This window comes from Pyrgilauda ruficollis, unplaced genomic scaffold (assembly GCF_017590135.1).
Source record: "Pyrgilauda ruficollis isolate IOZ18807 unplaced genomic scaffold, ASM1759013v1 scaffold57, whole genome shotgun sequence".
Taxonomy (NCBI): domain Eukaryota; kingdom Metazoa; phylum Chordata; class Aves; order Passeriformes; family Passeridae; genus Pyrgilauda; species Pyrgilauda ruficollis.
Window position 1 is genome coordinate 1,887,798 of NW_024527377.1, and position 20,291 is coordinate 1,908,088.

General features: G+C 41.6%; 1 protein-coding gene across 12 annotated transcripts in view; it reads right to left on the bottom strand.

The window, feature by feature from the left end:
* Nucleotides 1-12,526, bottom strand: part of LOC121361293 (core histone macro-H2A.1) — a 43,049-nt gene extending 30,523 nt beyond the window's left edge. For 4 of the 12 annotated variants that reach the window (XR_005956329.1, XR_005956327.1, XR_005956330.1 and 1 more), the window contains exons 1-2: nt 12,389-12,525; nt 4,553-4,753 (exon numbers count right to left, since the gene is read on the bottom strand). Coding sequence is in view for 8 of the 12 variants with exons in the window: in XM_041481839.1 (XP_041337773.1) it covers nt 4,553-4,724 (172 nt within the window). In the remaining 4 variants the exon portion in view is untranslated. Of the gene's footprint in view, nt 1-4,552; nt 4,754-12,388 lie in introns of all 12 variants that reach the window. The other 8 variants (XR_005956328.1, XM_041481836.1, XM_041481838.1 and 5 more) reach the window with 4 other exon arrangements.
* Nucleotides 12,527-20,291: the final 7,765 nt, after the last annotated feature.

The following is a 20,291-nucleotide window of genomic DNA, read 5'->3' on the forward strand; positions in this document are numbered from 1 at the left end:
ACTCGGGTAAATATGGGAATGCCTCAGATGCAATTCTAACCATGGGGTTCAAGAAGTGCTTATTTTACATTTCAAGAAAATATATGACCAACAGTACCCCTGCGTAAAAAAACCCCAAAAACACAGCTGAGAAAAAGATCTAATGGAGAAAACAGGTATTTAACATTTTCTCCTACCTTCATATATACATAACAAATATAAATCAGTCTCATTTCTTCTGTATTCCTGTGCTCCTGCTGTTTTATAAACTTCTCCTTTTCCTCATTTGCTATGACATTTTGGCAATTGGAAATTATTTACAGTGTAGAACAGATGATGGGGGAGGGTGGAACAGAAATCACTTGCAGGCCTGGCTCTTTCTGCCTTTAAATATGCTCAAGAGATTTCTGTTTTTCAAGGGCAAAGGAATATCTATTTCCATTAGTAGGAAAGGTTGGATTACATATTGTAACTTGTGCAAGCTCTACACCTGAAAAGACCATACTTGATGAGATGTATGGCAGGCCCAGTTCTGACAAACAGAAACCACTGAAATTCATGTAAGCGGCTGCAATGCCCCAGATGAAGTCTGTGGCCATTCTCTTGAGTGACCTAGAGTTCTTTTTTGACATAAACTGATACTGATGCACTACTTTGCAGAGAAATTATGGGGGGGACTGCAGTTTTCTGAAGTCCACATTTGGAAAGACAAATAGGCGAGAAAATATTGGAAAATAAGTGCAATAAGGAAAGAAGACAATAGGAATCACCAACACAGTATGTGCCAACTGAAAACTGTTGATAATGGTTAAAATTAATTTCTGCTTATGCTGCAGAACTGATCCATTATTCAGACTATTCCCTGCAAGGAAGCATTGCATGAACTGCTGCTTCAAAGAAGGAAAAGAAAGAACCGTGCATTTATAGTTCTTTGGCATCCACACTATTCCTCCAGCATAAAAAAAGGACGCATATCCACCTGCTTCAATATTGGTAACACTCAAAGGTACTTTCTGCACATTTACCCATGAAAGACACACTTGCATCCTGTTTACAATGGACATAACACATTATTTCCATAGATAAAAAACAGGAAACAATAAGCAACTTGGCTTAAGAAACCAAACTGGATACACAGCTTGTGCTGATGAGAGAATTATTTTCCTAATGTTACTTCTAGTAACAAGAACCTTTAGTGAATAAGTAAGAAAAGGAGGAAACTCACTGTGCAACTTGTTTAATTGTGAAGTATATTGAAATCTAAGGACATGCGAAATCATAGAATGTGTACTCCTACTTTCTGATCAGGAGTTGTAGATAGATGATAAAAATAAGCTACTTTCAAAGTACAAAGTGGAAAGTCATAACTCCAGATGAATCCAGAACAGACCTTCAAGTCTGAACAGCTGGAAGCATTTCAGAAGCTCAAATCTCAAACTGAGATTGAACAAAAATTCCCATATCTGACCACATCATGGGCTAATTTCAGATTTACATCGAAGTTAAACCTCAGAAAAGGCCAGCAAAATTTAACACCTCACCTTCTAAACGAAGAAAGTTGGTTCCAAATTCTGCACACTGATAAACCAGTTTTTAAACCATTGTAGATTCCTTTCTATTAGGTCATGTGTCTGTCATTTCCACTCCCGTTTTGGTTTCTGAAGTTTCTCTTTCCTATGACTCCTTTTGATATTTTATACTTCTCCTTCCAGGATACACAGGATTGCTTTTTGATTTAGCCAATTTATTAGCATGCTAGTTCACATGGTCTCCTTCCTCTTATGTCACGTTCCTGGTTTTACTTTGAAATGGTTGAAATGCTTTGATTTGGTCTCAGACCATGTGCTAACATAAGGATCTTTAAAAACTCTCCTGGAGAGAAGTCAGGATTTCTCTGGTTTTGTGAAGTAATAAATGCCAAGAGGTAAAAAGAACATAAACCAAAAATCTCCAAGCATTCCATTTCAAGGGGCTGTTTCTGAATTACACTGAAAAAGATGAATGACCTGAAGTTCTGAAAACATACTGAGCACTAAAGGCTAAAAATTATACTATACATTGTGTGAAAAACTTAGAGAAAGGGAAAAAAAAACCTCACCAGATTGAAACAGTAAGGGGTCTACAAGAAAGCTGGAGAGGGAAGAACTTGTAGTGATGCGACTACAAGGGGAAATTACTTCAAACTGAAGCAGGATAGATTTAGATTAGATATTAGGAAGAAATTCTTCCCTGTGAGTGTGCTGGGGCACTGGCACAGTTGCCTAGAGAAGCTGTTGAAACAGGATAGATTTAGGTTAGATATTAGGAAGAAATTCTTCCCTGTGAGTGTGCTGGGGCACTGGCACAGTTGTCTAGAGAAGCTGTGGCTGCCCCATCTCTGGAAATGGCCAAGATGGTTTAAGGCCACCAGACTGGATGTGGTTTGGAGAAACCTGGTGTAGTGGGAGGTATCCCTGTCCATGGAAAGAGGATTAGAAAAAGATTAAGTACAAGGTCCCTTCCAACCCAAATAATTCTATGATAAAACCAGTACCAACTCTAGAAGGAAAGGCGTATCTGTGCTTTTGAGATGCTTTTGATCTATGTACAGGAATGAAAGAAAGCCATGAGATACAGGTTACTAGGATTATCTACCTAGCCTTTCAAGGAGACAGAAAAACCACAGCAAAACTAATAATTTAAATAATTATTATGCCTAAAATAATTAAAGGGATAAAGATGGAAAGTACTTTTTCCTTCAGCTATTCTTTCCTCCTGCCTTTTGTTTTTCCTAAAGTGATGTATGTTATTTTCCTTGGTTTTCTTGTTGTTGGTAATGTCCTCAGACAAGTTTCCAAAGATGCACACCTTTATTTCCCCAGCCTGTTCTTAACTGCCTAAACTATCACTGCCTCAGCCAACACTTTAAATGATTTAAACCCGTAACATGTGCTGCTCATTAGCAGAGCCTTAAGCTTACCTGTATTTCTCTGTTTCTTTAAAAGGACAGCATTCAAAGCACCCTTCACCCTAAGAAGCCTTTTATTTGAGTTGTTGTTGCTGTAAGCAGCAACCTAGCTAAAGGAAATGTTAATTTTTAAGGCCATCTATGAAGTTTAAAAGCATTCTTTTAAAGAAAAGGCCCAAATAAAGAATACTGAATGTTGACAGGTGAAGGAGAAAAAAAATATATATTTCATGGTATGAATACCCTACAGAAAACAAGCACTCTATTAATTATTTGGTAATATTACCAATATTTATCTTTAGGGGAAGAAGAAACTTTATAGGAAGAAATATTCTGTCCTTCAATGTCAAGAGCCATTATAAAACGTATCAAATATTGTGGTATGGTCAGGTTGCTTCAGTTTTAAATACTCCCAGAAAAGTCAATGCTTTATAACTTTGTGCTTGAGTCAAAGAAAAACCTGTACCTTTGAGAGGCTCAGCACACCAAAACAGCTTAAAGTCTCCTGTCCATTGAAACATTTGAACCTATGGCAAGAACACCGACACAAGCACATGCACTGGAAAAAGAAACACTGCTTTGAGAAATAAGCTCCAATTTAAACTTTTCCTTAGTCATGCTAACAGAATCTGGCTCCAAACACTCATCTATCTGGCACTTGTGCTTTTTGCTAGATCCCTACACCACAGGTATATACTTAGACATCAATCTGGCCACATGAAGGTGACTGAACCTTCTTATCCATTTTTTTTTTATTTTAAGCAAACCATTATTGCAAAAAGCCCATATGCTGATGCTATTACAGTTGGGGTTTTCTGTCAAAAGACTGCTTTTGTAATGTTGTTTGGAGAGGGTAAACTTGCAACGTCTTAAGTTTTGTTTGAGAACAAAATAACTATATAAAGATCTTTACTTGCATGTCTGGTTGTTTATGTCATTGGGCAAAGCATTTTATTCCTTTGAAGCTTATTTCTAAATGGAGGAAAAAATAATACTTTTGTCCTGTGAGAAGATGAGGATGAGATAATTATTTAAGGTATTCTCATTTTGATGTGATGAAAGGAACAGAACTAGAACTACAACTGTAAGCAAATAAGCTGCGTAGATCCAGGGCAGATGAACAGTTTGCATGTATACACAGACTCAATCAAACAAATCGCAAACAGCATGTGTAGTCCGAAAAGAAATCTGCAAATTGAACAAAAATGTTTAAACAAGGCTGTAAACAGTCTCAGCCCTGTGTAAACATGGAGAAACTCTCTATTTAAAATTAATGTATATGCTTAACAGACAATTATAACCCAAACAAACTGATCAGGCACAAAACCAAAGCAAAGAGATGCTTTGCAACAATGTAGTCCACACACACTGATGGCAGTGGGAACCCTGACTACATGGAAAGAATATGTTTACAAGTGGTGAAAGCAAATTCTGTGCGGGAATGAACAAAAGTCATCAAGGCTCTGAGGCAGGGGTGAGGGTACCTTGATTTTGGCTTAGATGTGTGATCAGCAAAACACACACTTCAGCTGTAACTTTTTTTATTTCTTTGGGATTTTTTCTGTGTAAATTCAGTTTGTATTTAACTTTTACTGCTACTGTTTCACATAATTCAGCAACACCTACCAGTTAGATATTCCAGTACAGCAGCCATGTACACAGGAGCACCAACACCAATCCTGTACTTCGGGTGGCCTTTCTTAATGTACCGGAGCATTCTTCCAACAGGGAATATGACCCCAGCCTTTGCGGAGCGGGAAGTCTTGGTTGACTTCTTCTTTCCACCCCTGCTGGACATCTTGTCTGTATCAGGTCTGAAACAGCAATCTGTATTTAGGAAGAAATAAAAAAAAAAGGAACAGAAGATAAAAGGTTATTAATAAGGACTGATACTATAAGACTACACAGTGAATTCCAAGGTAAATCAGCATTTTGGGGTAGGCAATGCATTACAGTGTCTAAAACATACAGACAAGTTGTCTTTTTAGAGTACACACAACAAGAACCTAAAATAATTTCCCACAGAATGTTTACTTCCCATTGTAATTTGGTATAACTTTATACAGAAAAAATATAAACAAGTTATTTCCTAAGAATCTACTTTCCTGAAATTCCTAACAGATTAAACCCCGTACCACTAATGGAGCAAAGAGTGCTAAGTACTGGATTTAAAAGAGAACTTCTGCACTGAGGCAGAGGTTGCTTTCTGCAAGGAAAAACAACCTCTTATCTCCATGAAAACCTTTTGGTAGGGCATTTGAACAGCTGTGGTAGGGCAGTTAGGCTCATGCATAATTACATTCCAAACTACGAGAAACCACATCCACTAAAGCTTTCATAAAGTGTATTCACCTCCTTTAAAAAACTCAAGTTTTCCAGATGTGTGAGAATTGACAGAACAAAAGCCTATTGATGGCAAAATACATCTCCTGTACAGTAGATATTTTATTTTTAGAAATAAACCCCTTGAGATTTGAACCTACCAAAACTCAGCCATCTCTACACTGAAGACCATATTGCTTCAACATTCCCTCCAGGAATCTGACAATCTTCTATCTGCCACCTTTCCCTGACAGCACAGGGCTCTGAACACCCAGCATGTATCTGACAACTGTATCTCAGTTTATCTCACTGAGGGAACCTACTGCTGATACAGCTGTCAAACATATTCTGTCCTCTCTTTGATTTCTGCTCAGGCTGTAAACAGAAACTGACAAATCTAAAGAGGTGGAGGGTTCACAGGCTCCCAAGGTGTCTTTGAAGGTTTAGGCAACTCACTGGGTTTTGAAATTACCTCAGAGGAAAGGAGACAGTGCCCATCTCCCCATCTCTCCCCTCCCTCCTGTCTGAACTCCAGGGAAACCAGCGGAATGCATCAGTGATACAGACACACCTCTGTGCCCCCACTTCTTCCCTTGCTGCACAAATCCTACCCAACACACACGCAAATTCACTGATGTGTTTATACACTCCACAATGAAAACCCCTATAGTCCTGCTTTCCCAGCACACCATTTCTCTACTTCCCCTATTTTTCACTTGTGTATCCTGAATTCTCTCCTTGCTCTCATGAACCTAATTGTATTTTCCACATACCAGAATCCACAACGAAGTTATCTCAGAATTAGGCAAAACAGGTTCATCAACCCCACTTCTAGGTTTTGCAGTTTCTGTTCTGTGCTGACACATCCTGCAGCCCTTCAATTCTCAATGAGTCAATAAGATTCAGGCTACATAACTGCCAAACAAATACCAGTCAGAACAGCTAAAGGAACATGAGTATCAAAGGTTTCTTCTTCTTTCCGCTTTCACATTCCAAGCATCACCATCTACACCTGCACAGCACATTAAGTAAATTAAATGCAATGAGTTTACTGTTTTTTAAAGCTAAACAAAATAATCCCATCTTCATAGATCAGATGAAAGTCACACTGTGTTTAGGAAACTCATGTCCAGAAACAGATAGGAATCTTTGGAAGGGGGAAGCCATCAAAAGGGCTCCTTCTCCTTTCATCTGCTGTGGACTCAGCTCTGTAACAGCCATTATTCTGTGAAGAAGAGGACAAAAGCCAATTTTCTTGCCTTGAGAAATGACCCAAATGGAGCTCACCAATGATTTTTAAACTATCCATTTAATTGCATTTTGTCATCTAGCTAGCTCTGTCTTTGTTAGCAGGGAGGCTGGGTGGGGCTTTGACTTGTCTATAGACCTTCTGCCAGGAATTATTTTCATATTTCATAATCCATTTTCATCAACAGTACTAGGGATGTTTAACCTCAAATGTTGAGAGGTTCACTGAATGAAACACCATGGAAAGTGGCATAAGAAATACCTGTGCTGCCCTGCAATATATTTGGTTTGTAACTGAGAGGTCAGTGATGAAAAACATAATTTTTCTAGAGAAAGCCTGCAAGCCTTAACCAGTAAACTTCCATTAATCATTTAGTAAGTTTATGGGATATTGGAACAGCTGGAAGAGAATATGGAAATCCTTACTTCCTAATGTTTTCTTTCTTTGGGAGAATGTCATTTTAGCTATTAGCTTCTGTAACAATTGCACCAAAGCATTAGTAAAGTAGGTAGCAATACAGAATAATACCAACCCATATATAAAATGGTGTATTTTTTTTTTTCCTTTCACAGGCTTACTTTATCACCTCTACAAATTGTACAGTTAATTTCTCTCTTTATTTTATGCACTTAGGTCCAGGGTATCCTAAATATGAATATGAATAATGTGACAAGCTTGCCAATTCACCTGATCCCCTTATGTGGAACATTAAAGATCTTTCTAGCTGTAAGTTTATTTCTGAGGAGAAACTTTGCCTGAATCCGAAAGGTGCTGGTGCACGGGGCTGCATAATGAAAAAAACAAGAACTTCTGAAACTTCCAGTATTAAAGGTGAAATGTGATATAGATGAGTTTCAGACTTTCCCATCTCAAGGATCCCATTCCTATATGTATGCTCAGATTGCTTAGACGTCGGGGGTGGAGGGAGGAAAACTTCAATTAGGTTTCAAGTACCACTTTTACTGTTACCAACCATGTAACCATTCAGAAGGTGAAAGTGAGAGCTTGGCATGGAAACCTTTTTAAGAGCTTAATTGTGTATTCAGGATCATTACTTTGCAGAACCTGTTTGTCCTGCCTTTGAGCTGCAGGATGGCCCAACCAACTCTCAAATGCCTCTTCCCTATTTCTAGTTCTCCACCAAAAGAGAACAGAAAGAGATTTCACTTGCAAAAGCCACAAGAAAATGTATTGAGGTGAAATGCAAAGAGCATGGCAACAGATCAAAAACCAAAGAAAGCTGTATGCCTTACATGTTCCGAAATGGTTTATCTTTGTAACACCAGAAACTCTGGCATGCTGCCAACACTAATGAACTAGAGCTGTTTGCTGAGTCACTGGGAGCCCACAGATCAGAGAGGCAACCGAAGGCAACCTTATCACACACATCATAGCTCAGACAAGATTTCAGCAGTATAATAAAAGTAAGTAAATATATATTTTAAATAAATCACAGTCATTGGACCAGTACTTTCCTTTCTTTCTTCTGTCCTGCCTTTGTAATGGAATTTTTGAGAACTTTACCAAATACATTGTGAAGTCTCCAAAGATTTGACAATAAAATTATTTTGTTTCAATGTGAGAGTTCACAAAATTATCACTGTGATAATTAGGGGACATCATTGAGGAGTCAACTATCTAAGTTCACCTTTGACTTCAAATCAAATCTAACACTATATTCTTCAGTGGCTCTGATGTGCTTGGACACAGATGACCATTGATATTTAGCACTTGATTTACATCCTTTTGAAACTCCTTAAAGGTGGCAAGGTTCACACTGCTTTCTAAGACCTCCAAATGCATAAATAAGATTTGATGAGGTATTAATTGGGTCACAGCAAAGATTCAAGCTACAAGGCTCCTCTGCTGTCATATCTTTGCGAGCCAGAAATACATTTCCTAAGAAACAACCTTAAGGTGTAGCAATGGAATCAGCATAATTAACATTTTTCTCTTTGAAATTGGCTGGAGTAACTCTGGTTGGCCATATTTTTCTGTGTGAAGACAGATACTCTGCTGAACCACACTTTCAAATACCGTCTTCCTCAAATGCACAAAGGCATATGTTTTTCACATAACTCTTAAAGTACAACCTGAACATCCTGGTAAAGTGATACCCAAATTCCAAACACCAGCAGTTCATTAGTTCAGTTGATTTGACACCTTGATCAAACAGCAGCTATAAACCCAGTCTGTTATTAATATTTTTCAGGTACTGGCTCTCAGTGACTAAATAAATTACTGTGAATCTTACTGCTGTCAGACAGAAACTGTTCTGATTGTGGGCTCACACCGGTGTATTAACTGCGCTTAGCAAAGAGATGATTCAATTTAGGTCTACATCATATCAGTAAGTAGTGCAATCCAGGAGATCATTACTACAATAGGAAAAATACTAAGATGTAGTAATTATTTTTCTTTCAGTACAAAGACTAAGCTGGAAAGTTCATTTTTGTATCACAAGAGATTAACTGCAATACTCTTTTCTTTCCATTGTTTCAAAAGATTAACAATGTAAGTGCTGCCATTCTGTCTTAAATCTATTTATATCCCATAATAATAGCCACTTGCTGAACTCTTGCTGAAAACATGCATTTGACTTTGCTGTGACAATGAACTTGCTCTGTTCTTAGCTAATCAGAAGCTACTCTGGCATATTTATAAAATGGTATAGAATGGTCTCTAATAATACTTGCCTGGCACAACAGAGCCTCTGCCTGGGACTGTGGTTTCTAGGTACAACAGAACTAAAAAGAGCCAATCACTCAGTTATCATTTGATCTGATGTGATTTCAAACTTTAGCTCAAGCTCTTTATCAAAGCAGTAACTCTTTGAGGTCTGAAACAGAAGAGTGAAAAACAGTTGTAAACTGTTCCAAAACTCCATTAACTTCTCATCTGAGAAGGTAGCACCATACCTTTATTTTCATTTTCTCGGACAACCAAGAGAACACTCCCCATCTAGGAATGCACAATAGGTGTACTTTCTGTTGAAGATTAAGACAATTAAAATTCCTATAGCAGGAACATAAAGGATGGGACAAAGAGGAAGAACGTTTTCACAAAATCTGTGTGCTAAACAAAATACTGCTGCACAATTGTATTCAACTGGCAGAAGTCCCTCCCTCCCACAGTGTGTCTGAAACACCAAAACAAATACCCCTTAATGTGCAAATTTCCACTAAGAACAGTGCTGGGAGTGTGACGAGAGTTTCTGCTGGGCATCCTGCCACCAATAGCCAGGAAAATGTAAATACAATTGTCTTCACTGACCACTGCTGGGAGAACTGGCCTGAAATAACCATTTATACATTATAGGTTTTTGTATACTAGATAGAAAGCATAAAAATTTAGAGGGCCTTAAGTCACTGGACCATTGGTGAATTCAATGCAGAAAAACTGTTTTAAATAACACTTTGAAAACAACTTTGTCCCTTAACATTTTTGTAGGAAAATAAAAACATAATAAAAAATTCATGTGGATGCTTCCAAGGCAAAATTCAGAAGCAGAACAAAATTTAAAATAGATAATATACTGCTGAGAGAAGGGATTGCATGAACTTGATCCATCACGGAGGTCATGAATGGTGTGATTCTTGCATCACTCCTGGAACAAGGACCATGAGCTGAATCCTGACCATCCTGTCTTTAGAATGGGCCTGGGTAAGGAACTATAGCTTCTTTGTGTGCTCACAGCATCCTTCCCAAGCAAGCAAGCAAGCAAGCCAGCCTTGCAGTCTTTCCACAAGTGCTGCATTTTTCTTTTCCAATTTTATCTCTTGAGATGACAAAACCTAATGCTCAGCATTACACACAGGGCCAACATTTCCTCTCCCAATGGAGGATCTATCTGGAGGCTCTTTTCTCCACTTGTGGCATCAGTTACAGACCCCTGCTCCTTTATTCTTACTTTGTAACCTTGCTGGGGTAGGTTACCTTTTCTGTGGAACAGACAGCAGGCTTTGATCCTAGCTGACAGAGTTGCACAAAAATATTTCTGTACTTCTCTGAGAGCAAAGGTTCACGATTATTCTTCCAGACTGTGATTATATCACCTACCTTATCAAGAGAGTATCTTTTATCAAAGCTTATTGCTATGTATTGGCAGAACTAGGCAACTCCTAAGAACAAATTTAAACACACTGGTTTCTTTTAAGACTAAGCTTGCAGTGGTGGACTTCTCTTTTTGCTCATGCTCTACAAAATAAGCAGTGCTTAAGCACCTTACTGACTTTACTGTCATTAAACCAAATTCTAATCTTGCCACTAGTTTTTATATCAGTTATGGCTTAATCTACACTTGGCTTGGTCAACATTTGGCTTTACTGGCAATCAGAAGTGTATACAGCACACACAGCAAAGCAAAGTTACTCTTCAGAAACCCAGAAGGCCTAGATTTCAGTGAGAAAGGTTACGAAACATGATGCAGCAAAATAACCTGCAACCATTACTAAGTAAACAATGTAACACCTTTCTTTTGCAACATTAAAAAAAAAAAAAAAAAAGCCCCGAACTCCCAAATACACTGGGTAGTTTTCTAGGGACTACTTGATGCAAAATCTTTCATACCCAACTGCATTAAAACATGATTTTCAAAGCAACTGTAATTGTCTTGTTCTAACATAAGTCTTTCAACTCTGGGCTGTCCCTGAGAACCCAGGTACTGTTTTTATTAATAGCACTCTTGATCCTTCACTAATTTATTTCTTTTACTCTTCAGAATGGGGGAGCAGTGGATCTGCCAAGTTCTCTACAGACCTGTTGCTAAGTGACAGCCACACACAGTCCTGGGGAAAAAATGGTTGTTCACTTGCATGGTCAAGAGGTAAATAACAAGTCTCATCCAAGTATATTTCAACAACAAGTCTCTTTCCATCTCTACAAATGAAGCAACCTCAGCTTTACACCACCCTGCTTGCATAGAAGCTAGTTCCAACTGCTGCCTTCAGACACAATTTCACGGGCCTTCTACAACTTACTTTTAAAAATTACAGAATAAACAAAAGGATTACAGGGAGATGCGAGCCACAGAATCAGTCTGTTGCCCTCACTGTCTCCTGCACGCACAAACACATCAGCCTCGAGTCTGAGTCCCAGCGCCGCTGCGCTGGAGCCGGCGCGGAGCCCCAGGAACCTGCATTCACCTGCGCCCTGCGGCACTCGCAGTCCCCTTGGCGGAACACCCACACCCCGCCAGTCCGTACGGGCTGCTCAGATCCCGCAGGCAGACATATTGCAGCCTCTACGAGAAGTGACAGTCCTAAAAGAATAAGGAGCCCTGTTTCCAGACAAACATTTATTTTTGCTATTCTCAGAAGCCTCTGCTTACGGTTTAAAATACATCATTAGGCTTTTTTAAATTAAGTCATTCACGCGAGGCAGGTAACTTTTACACCACGGGTGCCTCATCCCGAAGTGAAACACACGGAAAACGAGTCCTGCTGTTTTTTGCCTTGTGCTTTTCGCAGTCTCGCTCGATTATCCTCCCCTGCTCGGCGACCCGCGGTGGGAACGACAAGGACGGAGCCCGTCGGCGCGTGGAACAGCGGGGACGCGGGGCACCGCGGCTGCACACCCGGCCGCTCCTGCACCCCCGCCGGGCTCCTTCCAGCCCCACACCGTCATTCCCCAGCGGATTCCAGGGAAACACAGCCCCGCTGCCACCATTTCGCGGGGCGCGGGTGGATCTCCCGGCTTCACTCGAGGCACTGCAAGAAGCAGCTGAACCGGCTCCCGGTTTCCCTCAGGGAAGGGGACCGGCACCCCTCCGTCCCACAGCGCGCCCGGCCGGCTCGCGGCCCCCCCACCGCCGCCGGGTGTCACCGCGCCGCGACAGAGCCCCCCGCGCCCCCTCCTTCCCGCACGGCGGGCGGACCACGGCGGTGACTTACGGCGCGGACAAGATGTCTCCGGTCGGCCGGCGGCGGCCCCGCTCCTGTCCCCGCTCCCGTCCCCGCTGCCGCTCCCGCTGCTCCGCTCCGCCCGCGGGGCCACCGGGATCGGCTGGACGGGCTGGCGGAGCTCCCACAATGCCCCGCGCGCCCGCGCGTCACATCCACCGCCCGCCCCTCACGGCGGGGCCGTCTCACGGCGCCGCGCGATTCATCGCGGTCCCTCGCCGTCCCTTCAAGGTCTCCCCGTGCTCCACTCACAATCCTTCACGATCCCCTCACGGATCTCTTCACGATCCCTCACGGATGGGCCACGGGTGCCGCGATCCCGGAGGTTCCCGGGGCTCTGCGGGCTCTCCTCCCGCCCGCACGGGCCGCAGGCGGCAGCTGGCCCGGCCCGGCTGTTGAAAAGGCCGGTCCCTGCGTGGGGCTGGGCTTTGGCACCGCGGCCTCCGCAGCTGCTGCCGGCCGAGCCATTGTGTACAAACGTGTTCGCTCCCAAATTTTCAGGACGGGGAGGTCAGAACGAGGGGTTCGCGCTGTGTTCTCTGGAGAATGAGAGTTCACGGAGGGAAGAGAATGAGCAGCCGGATTGTTCCGTGAGGGGCACGCACCTTCTTCCTCGTGCTGTACACAAATGGCTCAGTGCCATTTTACCAGGGCCCCAGATGGAGCCTTTGGAGGCGTTTGTGCATGGGCCACACGGATGCCCTTGAGGTCACCTTGCGGAATGGGTCGTGCTGGGTTGCTGCTGCCCCTCGCCCCCACACCCTGTGCCAGACCAAGGGTTCATTCCTTTCTCCACCTCTCCTCTCCTTCCTCCCCCAGTTGCCTTGCCCACTGGCTGCCAGTGGAAAAGAGGAGCTGCCACAGCGGATCTTGGCTGCAGGATGGACAAATCAGGACAGACAAGTCACAGCAGACTGCCTCTGTGTTGACAATGGTGGGACTAGAAGCAGCTGGAGTTTTGAATATCCTGGAAGATTCCTAGCTTGCTAATGCTCCCAGACTCTTGTGCCACTGCCATTTGAATGGAGCATCCTATTTCTTCAGTACCCAAAGCAGAATGCCAGCCCCTAGCCTCCTCCCCAGTGTCCCTTGCTGTTCTTTCATGGATAGAGCTGTACTAGGTGACAAGTGGCATAATGCCATTACTAGTGGATTACAAGGAGTTTCTCTCCTGCTTTTCTCATCAACCACTCTGAGCTCCAGCTCTCCTTATTTTGCTGAATATCAGCATATCATTACAGGGCCTTTGTCATACAAAATAGAAAGCAGAAAGGAAGAAGGGGATTTAAAAGAAAAAAACAGGGGAGTGGGAACAGCCTCTGTAAAATGTGTGGTTGGTCTGAGAAAATCCTTTAAAAAAGTGTTTCAGGCATTATAATTGCGGTGCTCTCATCCATCTAAATGGCCAGACCTGGTCTGGTTTTTAGCAGAGCTAAACTCACTGTCTCCTGAGACATCTCTCATTACTTCTCAGTGCAGCACACAGTCAAATGCAGCCTAGTCCTGATTGCTCTCCATGAGTGCTGTTTGTACCCTGCCTGTCATGCAGTGGGGCAGTTTTGCCTAACAAAGGCTCCCTGCTGGGTGAGTACCCTGATTTCCCTTAACCCAAGGATATGGATACAGTCCTTACTAGGCCATCTGCTAGGGCTTTTCTTAGGAAGCTGAGGACATACTCTGCTTTCCATGTGTTCTATCCACACACATCATCTCCTTCCCACCTCCCCCTCCTCTTCCTCCCCCGTGTGGCCCGCTCCCTTTTTCCTTGCTGGTAGTGCTGCCCACGCAGTCACCTTTTCTGTATGCTGTGCACAGCACCAACAGAGCTGGTCCTCCAGTGCTTGGCTCTTCACACTTTGTTTTCCTGGCACCCACACAAGCTTTATTTAAATAAAGAGAAATCCAACAAAACAAAAAACAAACCCAAACCACAAAACCAACCCTCCCCCAAGTATCTCTGTTGATATGAGCTGCAAAGGCCTGTGTAAAATTAAAGAACACACAACATTGTCTAATTGGATTGATGGAAGGCTGCAAGGGGTAAGGACTTGTGGGTTGTAACTAGATGATCTTTGAGGTCCCTTACAACCCAAAGGCCATTTTCTATGCTCTTCTACTGTCATTGTTCATTTTGTCATTTGAAAGGGAGTCTATGGATTTTATGCTTTTGAAGAAAGCCTTCAAAACTTTCAATTTTATCTTTCAAAGCCTTCTGAATTGGTGAGAATTTCTGGAGTGGGAGCTGCCTGAGTTTGCAGAGGGCCTAAACAATTTGGCCATGGAATAGGATGCTAGCATGAAGACTGCTCTTGATAATGTGTAATGTTAGCATTGACTGACTCACCTCCCAGCAGAATACAGATTTATTATATTGAACATCTGCTGGATCTACAAAGAGTGCCTGTTTTGAAAGCACACAAAGTATCATGACTGTCTAGAAGTTTCTGCAAAAGCCTGTGAAACTACACTACATTAATTACCTCACTAAAACAAACCTTGGCTTAGATTTTGTTCTCTTTGCCAGTTGTGATATATTTATTTATCTATAGAATGATAAAAAGCACCTTTCCAGGGTTCCACTGCCTTTATTCCTAATATAAACAGTTCATATTCTTACATTTATTTACTCTTATTTTATTTTGACACTCTGATTCTATAATCAATTCTAAGAACCTCAAGAGACTATTTGCAGAAGAAAGTTCTGAGTGATTGGGGATACAAACACTTAACTTGTTTATGCAGCAGAGGTGGTGGAGAAGGAAATATCAACTGGGAGCGGGCAGAGCAGTGTGGGAAGGGCTGTGGCTGGGGGTAATCCTCTTAAACTTAGGTAAGAGTTTTCGCTTTGGGATAGCTATCCTAATTCTAAATGTGTCACCTCTTTTGGCACTGGTATTTCTTGTATGTTTATTGGCTAGTGAAAATGCCTGTCCTGGGTTACTGCAGATTGCTGAAATATTCCTTCAGGATGCTGTGTGCCTAACCAGTGGATACCTGCTGTTTTCCTTCAAGTACAGATTCCTCAGATATGAGCTGCTTCTCAGAAGGGGCTCTCTGAACCTCCTTCAGCTGCTCAGCCTCCTCTCTCTTTGCAGGCCATGTGACTAATCCATGCTTCTTAACTTCAGGTTGCAGTGACACATATAAATATACCTGTACTGTGCATCATGCTAGTGGCATTCTTGCCTTCATCATCAGAGGGGCACAGTGACTTTGTACTGAATCCACTCAGTGCTCATGCTCCTAATGTGACCCACAGGCCTACTGCCTGTCCCAGGGGAGTACAAGCTGTGACTTCCAGAAGGCTGATCCTGGCCTTCCAGCAGACTGCTGTAATCCACCAGTGTTGTTACCATCCTGAGGAATGACGCACCTCAGGACCTGAATGTGTGTGGGCCAAGCCTTTGCTTTCACTTCCCTCTATTTTCCAGCCACTCTGAAGAAACTCAGCTTCCCTCTTATTCAAAATTAGCCCATCAAGATCAGGAAGTTCTGCAAAAAAGGTTGCCCACAGACTGGTGCTGGAAGCACGGTATGTTTGATACCTGTTTGCTTCAGGGTCAGAGCCATTGATCTTAATGGTCCCTTTTTATCTCCTCTATCTAGACCACCAGAGAATTGCAGTTTGGTTTCAGCACAATTCAAAACCTGAGAGCTGACTGTTGAACTGAGCTGCTGTTTTACATTCAGCCTTTCTTTATCTGCCACAGGTGAACAGGATTAATTCCATTTTCAAACAGTCAATCTTTGCTTTGACATCCAAGTCATGACAATTGGGATATCCTCCCTCTTCAGAACATTTCTCCTGCCGCGACATTGTCAAGGCACTGGTGACTATTAATTGCCAGGCGTGTTGTTCTGTAGCAGAAGTGCTGACTGGTGCTGATATGTTATGGTGAGATTAATACTTCCAGGGCACAAAAAGTGGATGTCTAGGATTTCTTTCCCAGGCTGGAAGACAGAGATAAGTTAGTACCAATAATTTACTTTGTTCCAAATCTTTTTAGGCAGGCAACCTCTTACTGTTTTCCCCAAGATGGTATTTGTGTAAATTTTCAAACATGTATGCCATTTGTCATTGCTTTCTTTTAGAAAAATGTCAGTTATGGAAATTTTTTATCAATGTTTACACCCACTGTCAGAAAATGTTTAATTGCTTTCAAAATACTTTAAGTAAAATGTAAGGGTTTTTTTTCTAAAAAGAAGGCAAATGTCTTAAATTTTTAAGATGGAAATGAGAGCCAGTATGATAACTGCACCTTTTTAACCCAGATTGGGAAGTCATTCATACAGTTAATAAATGCTGGGACAAAAGAAAAAAAGTTTGTAAAATCATTAATAATCTGTAGATTAGGTATAATATTAACCTGTGATATGACCCACTTCAAAACCTGCTTCTTCTAAATAGAATCTAAGTGCTTTTTGATTTATAAAACCAATAGCCCAACAGCAGTGTGACACAGGGGCATCAGGAAACTGAAATGCCTCTTTCTGAGCAATATGGAAGAAGTGTGCTCTGAAACAAGCCTGATGCACCCTGGAGTACCCAGGGAACAGGTGCCTTTGTCCCTTGCTCCTGTGGTCACAGCTGCTGCCAACATAACCTGACTCCCACACTGTCCTTTGAGCAGATCAATTCATTCTTTTCTGATTTAGAAAACAACCTCTTGCATTGCTGCATTTCTAATGTCAAGTGGCAGGGGAAAGTTCTGCATTATTGTGCAAAGAAAATATTAAATCCAAGAGCTATGATTTATATTATTAAGTCAAAGAATTCAAAATTACTTCACATAATGATCAGCTCAATGGTTCCTGGTAGCTGGTGTAAAGCTTGGCAGATAGTAATGTAGTAATAACTCACATTTCTTATATTTAGTTATTAGGTCCCATTGCTCCACTACATTAATTTTCCATGTAAGCAATAGCTGTACTTGCCAGAGGGATTTTATATAATTGCAGATGGTAGGAGACATAGTTGGTAATTGCAGAAATGCAGAGGGAGATGTCCAGGAGATGATCTTCTATTAAGATGTGGCCGTTGCTATGGAATAATTTCCTAGCTGCTGTTCTGCATGGGATTGCTATGATGCATCATTTCATATAAGAGGTTATTTTTAAAGCAGACCCATTTCTTTGCCTGCAAAAGCAAAATCAGATCACTTCTCTGAGGAATATTAATTTAAAAAGCTCCTGTGCTGGACAGCAGACATTATATAGAATATGGTTCATGAAGGAGGCAAGAGAACTAGAGTCCACCATAATACCAGGCAGCAATGAAATCATGTGCTTTCACATCCATCTCATCAAACAAACCCTACTCCTTACATTAAGCAAAACTTCTCTTGCAGATGCAAAGATCATTGGCTGTCATAGCAAACCATGGTTACCAGAGGGTGATGTCCTCAGTTTAACCTGAGCTTTATAAATTCATTACATCAGAGACAGCCCATTATTCCTTCTGTTTATTTTGCAGAATGTTCTCTGTGTGGAGGTACAGAATGAGGAAGTGATGCTGCCAGCTATTTCTGATGGACACAGAAGTATGTTCATGTCAAAAGTGCCAAGTGATGTGGTCAGCCTGGCTATTTAGGACCCAAAGAGTGCTGGGAATGCTGTAGCTGCTTCATTGCTTTGTAAGAACAGTTTCCATCTCCCTCTTTAGAAATCATAGAATCCCAGAATGGTTTGGGTTGGAAGGAACCTGAAAGCTCACCTCGTTCCAACCCTCTGCCATGGGTAGGGACACCTGCCACTAGGACCAGGTTGCTCAAAATCCCATCCAGTACTGATGAACACTTCCATGGATAGGGCAATTCCCGCTTCTCTGGGCAGCCTGTGCCATGGCCTCACCACGCTAACAGAGAAAAATTTCCTCCTAACATCCAATCTAAGTCTCCCCTCTTTTAGTTTAAAATCATTCTCCCTTGTCCTATCACTAAGGATAGGACATCTGCCCTTGGAATACGTTTCTATCCATTTTTTATAAGCTCCGTTTAAGTACTGAGAGTCCACCATGGATCTCCCTGGAGCCTTCTCTTCTCCAGGTTAAACACCCCCAGCTCTCTCAGCCTGTCTCTGTAGCAGAGATGCTCCAGCCCTCTGAGCATCCTCATGGGCTCCTTTGGACAGGTTAAGAAAACAGTCAGGAATTGTAAATTCAGCAATGCTAGCTCAAAAAAGCCATATGGCAGGACAATGGAAAAATTTAATTCAGTAATAGACATGACTGACAAGTTCTGGTGAATGCTTTGCTCACCTTAAAAATCTACATATTGGGAAGTGTCTGTGCCATGACTAGAGCACATGGAATTTTTCCCGTTACATGGGCAGAAAAACTTTGAAGTAAAAGGAAGAAACAAAGCAATATCTCCCTCTATGGGAATTACCTGTACTGCAGCCCCAGGCTCTGGGCAGCTGAAATCCCCTGCAGTGCCTTACCTGTCTGGCCAAGCCTCTGCTGCTCCTGCTAGTTCTAGACAGGCTGGGTGGGCTGATGGGGTGCAGATGCTGAGGGTATGAACAGTAACTAATTGTTTCTGACTAAAGTCTTGGCTTCTTGACAGCTACTCAGAACCTGAGCTTTTTTAAGAGTACACATGTTAATGAGAAACCCTATGATTATTGCTGGGTTTTGCTTTGCTTTTCTTTTTTTTTCTTCCCTAACGGGCTTTGCTATGGCTACTTTTGAAGGGGTAGGCAGCATCAAGCTAACAGGGTATTACCAACTGAGCAGGTCCATCTTTCTGTCATGTTCAGATTCTGTCACTAAGCACAATAAGAATCAGCAGGTGCCTGTAATATATATATTATTGTGTGTATGTGTGTTTACATAAAGCCCTACAATTCACGTCAGGATATGTTATTCTTGTCTACTTGCTTCTTGCTGATTCATCTGATGACATTTTCATCCATAAAAAATGGCTTATGGAAAGCACTGGGGTGAATATCAGAGAGAAATGGGCCCGGGTATTTGTTTGGAAGTGCTTAGAGGGTCATTCTGAAGCTTGTGGATTAACCAGGCAAAGCAGAATTAGTCTCAAGTGTCAGTTGACCTGCCCCACAAATTGAGCTACGGAAAGTAAAACATTCTCCGGGTGATAGTTGTGGTGAATACTTTCCAAACAATTCATGCAATATAAATACAGTCACATAAACTGTTTAGTGCATAATAAATTAATATGAAATATGAACACGAAACAAAATGAATATCTTTTTATGCACTGTTTTGAAAAGAATCTAGTCAGTGTTTGATGACTTCCTGATTGTACTGATTATTGTCAATAACCCTCATAGCTTGGAAATATGCCTCTTAAATTAAGTTTTGATTTCCCTGTATGCCATGCACTGAATTCTCAGAGATTTCTGTCTCATTAGTACCATAACATTTTTCTAAAGTCTGGCTAGCTTTAAGAAAATAGAAGATGCATAGTTTTATGCTAAATTACCCCTATCACACATGGAAAAATTTACTAATGCCCAACATTTTTCTTGAATGCACCTCATATTCTAAACTGCTCTACAGATTGTTTTTCCACTGAAGCTGAATTTTAGGTTTTGAAATAAAAAATGAAAACAAAATCCTAATTTTCTTTCAATGTATGGTTTTGTAAAAACACAGGCATATAGGAGTCCCAATGGAATTAAATGTGAACTCTACACAAATCCCTCATTGTCACATACGTGTGTTGTGTTCTCTGTGTGTATGTATGTACAGTTAGTGTTCTACAGTTACTTGAAATGTATCTCTGGAAACTGGATATGGGAAACCAAAACATCTGGTCATCAAACCGCTGTTTCAAGCCTTCTTTATGAAATACATTCTATTTTTTTAACTGAGAGGACATTTGTTGCTTTTCCTTAGACCCATTTGTGTTTCAGAGTATTTCAGGGTTGG